A 6,905-nucleotide genomic window follows, 5' to 3' on the forward strand; every position below is an offset into this window, starting at 1 on the left:
TCATATGTCAATTTATTTGAACTAAAACAAAGGCAAAGGGGACTGTTATATGTTAAATACAATCACCAAACCAAGAATCTGTCATGAATAAGGATTTCTTGGTGATGTATTAACAAAAATAGTTAATAAAAGAAAGCATTAAAAATAAGGAAACGACTGAAACAAAGAGAAAACTAAAATTGTCTAACTAAAAGAAAGATAACACTGCATTATGATTATGCAGGCAAGTGGTGTTGCTGAATAAGTTGCATAGAAAATAAGTGGCACACCAAACTTAGAATCTTAGTGTGACACTTTCATTTTTGATTTGATGCAATCATCCAGAAAGATTGAAAACAAATTGTTGCAAGGCAACACCAAACATAGAATGTAATTATATGCCAATTTATTGAAATTTAAACAAAGCAGACAAAGGAAATAAACAAAGCAAAGAAATGAAATGTTACCTACAGTTGGGTTGCCTCCCAACAAGCGCTCTTTTAGTATCATTAGCTTGACATGTTGTTCTTCACTTTCTTCCTCTTCTTCTAGTTTGTTAAGAGGAATGACCTTAAGGGGGGAGAAGATTCAGCTATTGTCCCCTGTTTTGGTCTCTCCTCAACAAGCTTCCTTTTGTAAGTTGCTTGTTTGAGCTTGCTTGCTGGATCAGGGGTAGGATTGTTTGCAGTAGACCTTTTCTTGAATGTTGTCATTGGTATCTCGGTCACAATCCTCTTCTCGGTGTTCTTGTTAGTTGCCTTCATTTCTTGGATATCAAGACTTGGTAGTTGTGTGATTATTGGAGCTTTATCTTCATCAAAAGCCTTTTGAATTAGTGGTTCAATGAGCCCTTCTTCTATGCAACTTTCTGCCTCACTTGAGTATAGACTCCTTTGATTGTCTTCCTCACTTTCTTGTTCTTTTACTTCCTCTTTTATACTCAACATTTGATTTAATAGCACTGATGCACCACTATTTTGTGGTACATTTTGTACTTAATTGAGTGGATTTGATCCACTTTTCACACTTATTCATACAATTGGCATGGTTTTACATTCCCCTTCCTAATTTTGTGCAATGATTGAAAACATGCTTCTTTGGCCTTAAATTACTAATTTTAATCCTCTCTTATTACCATTCGATGCTGTGATATGTGTGTTAAGTGATTTCAGGGTTTATAGGGCAGGAATGACTTAGAGGATGGAAAGGAAGCATGCAAAAGTTGAAGGAATACAAGAAATTGGAGGAATTGCTAAGCTGTCCAACCTGACCTCTTCGCACTCAATCAATTATAACTTGAGCTACAGAGGTCCAAATGAGGCGGTTCCAGTTGTGTTGGAAAGCTAACATCCAGGGCTTCAAAATGATATATAATTTTCCATACTTGATCTGAAGTTAGGCGATGCGCACGCGTGGATCACGCGTACGCGTGACCTGGCGAAAGTTCAATCCACGCGTATGCATGGACGACACATACGCGTGACAGAGCCACGTCCTGGACGACGCGTACGCGTTACAGAGCCACGTACTGGATGCATAAAAAATTGCTGGGGGTGATTTTTGGGCTGTTTTTGACCCAGTTTTCGGCCCAAAAAACACAGATTAGAGGCTGCGGAGTGGAGGAATGAGGACATCACTTCTGATAATTCACAATTTAGGTTTTAGATGTAGTTTCTAGAGAGAGAGGAGAGAACCTCTCTCTAGGTTTTAGGATTTCTCTTAGTTTTAGGTTTATTTCTTCTCAATTCCTGGTTCAATGTTCATTTAATTTAATTTCAGCTTCTACTTTTATTTATTCTATCATCCTAGTTTATTTATCTTTCCAATTTGGTTTATAAACTCTATGTTAGATTTGATTTCTTTATTTAATATAATTTGAGGTATTTTATATTTATGATTTTAATTTAACTTTTTACATTCTTAGCTTGAATTGATTAATTGGAGACGCTTGAGTTATCAAACTCCTTTGTTGATTGATAATTGAGAGTTGCTGATTGACTTGAATTCCACTAACTAGTCTTTCCTTGGGAGTTGAGTAGGACCTGAGGATTCATATTGATTTATCCACTTGACCTTCCTTCATAGTTAGAGGATAACCAAGTGGGAGCAATGAACAATTCTCATCACAATTGATAAGGATAACTAGGATAGGACGTCCAATTCTCATACCTTGCTAAGAGTTTTTCTTAATTATTAATTTACTTTCTTGCAATTTACTTTCCTTGTCCAACCTTATTCAAAAACCCAAAAGGTACCTTTCCATAACCAATAATAAATCATACCTCCCTGCAATTCCTTGAGTGACGACCCGAGGTTTAAATACTTCGGTTTATTATTTTTATTAGGTTTGCTTTAGTGACAAACAAGTTTTTGTACGAAGGGATTCCTTGTTGGTTTAGAAACTATACTTACAACATGATTACTTTTGTGAATTCTTTACTAGCGAAAAATCCGCTCGTCAAGCACTTTTATGGAGGAGGTTTGTTGATCTTCCCAAGATTTCTTCATCTCCTCTTCATATCTTTCAATCATGGATTCAAGTGTTGATACGTTTTAGTTCAGGAAAGTTTGTGAGGGTTGTGAGTTTTCATGTTCCCTTGTCATCTCAAGTGGCTTTTGTAGATATGCAACCTCAGGTTCAACTACCTCCACCACCTCCTCTTTCATTGAAATTTCACTCGATGCAGGGGCCTCTTCTTTCACTTACTTCTTCACAACCACCAATTGGTCTTCATCTTCCTTGCTTAGCAATTCTTTGTTTCTCCTTGCTTGTTCCAAATATCCATCCATCTTATTGCAGAGGGTTTCTTGTTCTTTCCAAGAGTCTATGGATGTTTGTAAGTATTGTTCAAATGCTAGCTCAAGGGATAAAGGTTGAGAGAAATTTTTTGGGCATGGATGTGTTGTGGTGATGTTTTGAGGGACATAAAATGAATTTTGTAAATTGTGGAATGAATTTTGTGGTTGGTATGGATCGTGGAGGAAACTTTGTGTTGAGGTATCATAAAGTGATGAAGAATTTTCACATGAGAAACTGGGAGGTGAGGTTGGACAATTTTGCATGAATGAATTGAAGGTTTGCTCAAGTGATGATGGCTCTTGATTAATGGAGTATGACATAATGAATGCTCTCTGATTTTGATCCTCCCAATCACAACATGAATAATTGTGGAATTCATCACAATATGGATCATCTTGTGGCATTGGGGGACAATCTTGCATAAATTTATTGAAAGCACACTCCAGTGATGATGTCTCTTGATGAGTATCATATGGAGCATTAAAATTCCCTTCCCAGCCATAGTTTGTGTCAGTGTCATAACAGTGTGATTCACTTTGTGGCTCTGGGAGGAAATTCATTTCAATTGATTGTTCACACTCTTGTTGATATGCCAAGTCACTATGAGGATAATGACATGAATCATTTTGTGATTCTAGACAATATCTCATGTGATCTGATTGATCAAGTTGTGGTTCTAGAGCATATCCCCATTGGTTGGGTTGCTCAGAATATGTAATTTCTTGGTGATATTCCCATCCACCATTAGGATAATGACTTGAATCATTTTGTGGTAGTGAGCAATATCCCATATAATTCTCTTGCTCATCTTGTGGCTCTGAAGCATATCTCCATTGATTGCAGTGATCAGAATCTGTGATTTCTTGGTGATATTCCCAGCCACCATTAGAAATTGGTGATGGTGGGTAATATCCCATAAAATTTGTTTGATCACAAGATGAGTTGAACTCCATTTGAATTTTGTAAAACAGATCACCAATGAAAATTAAAATTCATGACACAGAGAAGAATTTCTTAGTGAGGCAATAACTCAAACACCTTGGTTTCAGCAGAAAATAGAAAATTAAAAGGACAAAGACAAAGAAAATGCTTAATCTAGACTTCTCACCCACTTAATCATTGTCAATCTATATCAATCCCCGGCAACGGCGCCAAAAACTTGATGGGTGAAAATTAGATTTCCACACAAACTCACCGGCAAGTGTACCGGGTCGCATCAAGTAGTAATAACTAACAAGAGTGAGGTCGATCCCACAGGGATTAATGGATCAAGCAACTTTAGTGAGTGATTAGTTTAGTCAAGCTAACAGTATTGAATGATAATTGATATAGCAGAAAGTAAATTGTAGGAATTATAAATTGCAGAAAGTAATTTTGACAGAATCTTAAAGAGCAAGGAATGTAAACTGCAGAAGCTTAAATAACAAGAAAGGTAAAGTGCAGTAAATTTAAAGGGAATTTAAAGAAAATAGTAAATCAAACAATCGAAGAGATCTTGAGAACAAGTAACAGGAAATTTAAATTGCAAGAAAATTAAATCAGGTAGAATCATGAACAGAATTTTAAAGTTCCAGAAAAGAAAATTGTAGCAGAGGATTATTAGAAACTGAAATTGCATAAGTCAAATTGAATTCAATACTTGAAATGTAAAAGTGCAGAACAATAAAAGTGTATCAAAGAGAGCTTTCTATTCTATCCTACTCCTACTCCTACTGCTGCCTACTACTATTGCAGCCTAACCGAGCTCTCTTTTTCTAACAGATCTAAAGCCTTTTTATAGGAATTCCTAAATTAAAAAATGAAATTCAAATTGAAAATAAATTACAATTAAATGCAAAATTCCTATTCTAGATGATCCTTGTGCCTTTGAGTGATGTCAATTTGGGCTCTGCTTACTTTTGTGTGTTGATGGGCTTGGAATCAGCTAAATTGAGTAGAGTTACAGCTTCCAGCAGAGCATAGCGTTCATTTAGAGAATGGAGCGTTCGGGCACCCACGCGGACGCGTCCTTGGTGCGTGTGCGTCCCTGGCATTCCTCATCATCGGCGCGAGCGCGTACTGTGCGTGAGCGCGTCCTTGAGCAACGTTTATTGACTGAACGCTCCGTTCGCGCTATGTACGTGTGCGCGCCTTGTGCGCTTACGTGTCCCTAGCATTCCTCATTATTGGCGCGAGCGCGTACTATGCGCGAGCGTGTCCTTGAGCAGCGTTCATTAACTGAACGCTCCGTTAGAGCTATGAACGCTATGTACGCGTGCGCGCCTTGTGCGCTTGCACGTGTATAGCAACATATTAGTTTTGCGTTCCATCGTCTTGTACGCGTCTGCGTCCATCACCACTTTTATTCTATGGGCAAGGGCACGGCAGGTGCGCGTGCGCGTCGGTTGCAAAATTCCAATTCCAATTTTGAAATTGCACGAAAACGTTCACTTATGCAACGTAGCGTTCTCTTTGCAATTGAACGTTGATGGTGAAATAGAGCACGCTTCCTTGATTTTAGTCATGGGCCACGCTTTTAAAAGTGTGCCCTAAAGCTTCAAAGTGTGCCCCAAAATTCCTCTTTTCTCCTTTTTAGCTTATTTTGTGCTTTTTTGCTTCTTTTTCTTCTTATTTCCTACAAAGTTTATAAACTCAAAAGATCAAAGGAATATACCATTTGGGCACAAAAGCATGCAATATTTAAGCACTAATCATCAATTTCTTGTATGAAAAAGCATAGAAAAACATGACATGATGACATGTCATCAGAAGGAATTGTAAAATCATGCAAATTGTATGAATAAGTGTGCAAAGACTTGATAAAAACCACTCAAATAAGCACAAGGTAAACCATAAAATAGTAGTTTATCAATCATACTTCGGCTCTTTAGGTTCTAGCTCAGATTCAAGTGTGGGTTTGAAAACATGGAAGGTGAGATGTTCGTTGTGTATTCTCAGTATTAACTCTCCTTGTTCCACATCGATGAGCGCTCTAGCAGTGGCTAAAAATGGTCTTCCCATGATGATTGGATGGAGGTAACTTTCTTCCATGTCCAGAACAACAAAGTCAGTGGAGAGAAAGTACTTTCCCACTTTGACCAATACATTCTCGACTACTCCTTCAGATTGCTTCTGATTTTTATCAGCCAATTGGATGATTACATCCGTGGATTTCAGCTCATTGATTTGCAAGCTCTTCATGAGAGACAGAGGCATCACATTTATGCTAACTCCTAGATCACAGAATCCTCTATCAATCCTTGTATCTCCTATGGCACATGGGATATGAAAGCTCCCTAGATCTTTTTTTTCAGAGGTAAGTCCTTCTTGATGAGGGCACTACATTCCTTGTTCATTATCACTGTTTGTCCCCCTTTCAAGGTTCCTTTCTTGGTCAGCGACTCTTTCATGCACTTGATGTAGGTAGGCATCTGTTGGAGAGTTTTGATGAAGGGTATGTTGACACTGAGGGATGCAAACATGTCTAGAAATCTTGAGTATGACTTCTCTTTCTCACCTCCCTTGAGTCTCTGGGGAAATAGTGCCTTTGGCACATAAGGCTTCAGAATTTCCTTCCTTTTTGGTTCTTTCTCTTGTACAGGTCCATTTCCTTGTTCTTGTTCCTCCAAGTTTCCCTGGGAACTTCCTTGGCTGTGCTCTGTTGGCTTGCTGGTATGTTCTTTAAGAATTTCTTCAATTTTAAGAGTGATTGCCTTACATTCTTCCCATCTCACCTTCTTCATTTCCCCTCTTGGATTTTTCTCAATGTCACTAGGGAAACTATCAGTGGACTTAGGAATCTGCTGTGAGAGGTGTCCTACTTGAGATTTGAGCTTTTTAATGATCTCTCCTCGGCTTTTCATACTATCTCTCACGTCTTCCTTGAAATTCCTATTGTCCTAGATTTCCTTGCAAAGATTGGTGAGCATAGCTTCAATCCTGGATAGTTTATCCTCTGATGGTGGATTGGGATTTGGATGTTGAGGCTGACTGGATTGGGCTTGATATGGTGGCTGAGAAGAATTGTTGTATGGGTATTGATATGATCTTGGATTAGATTGTTGGTAGGTGTACTGGTTGGGATTATGAGGTTTGTGGTCTTGGCCTTGGTTTTGTTGGTTTCCCTCCCCCCCCCCCCAAAGTTTGG

The 6,905-nt window shown here is 38.3% G+C and overlaps 1 protein-coding gene across 1 annotated transcript; it reads right to left on the minus strand.

The window, feature by feature from the left end:
- Positions 1 to 6,054: 6,054 nt before the first annotated feature.
- On the minus strand, positions 6,055 to 6,621 carry LOC107646771 (uncharacterized). The gene has a single exon (XM_016350929.1). The coding sequence runs from the start codon at positions 6,619 to 6,621 to the stop codon at positions 6,055 to 6,057; it is 567 nt and encodes a 188-aa protein (XP_016206415.1).
- Positions 6,622 to 6,905: the final 284 nt, after the last annotated feature.

The sequence above is a fragment of the Arachis ipaensis genome, chromosome B6, assembly GCF_059453495.1.
Source record: "Arachis ipaensis isolate K30076 ecotype BB chromosome B6, ASM5945349v1, whole genome shotgun sequence".
In the NCBI taxonomy this organism is placed as follows: Eukaryota; Viridiplantae; Streptophyta; class Magnoliopsida; order Fabales; family Fabaceae; genus Arachis; species Arachis ipaensis.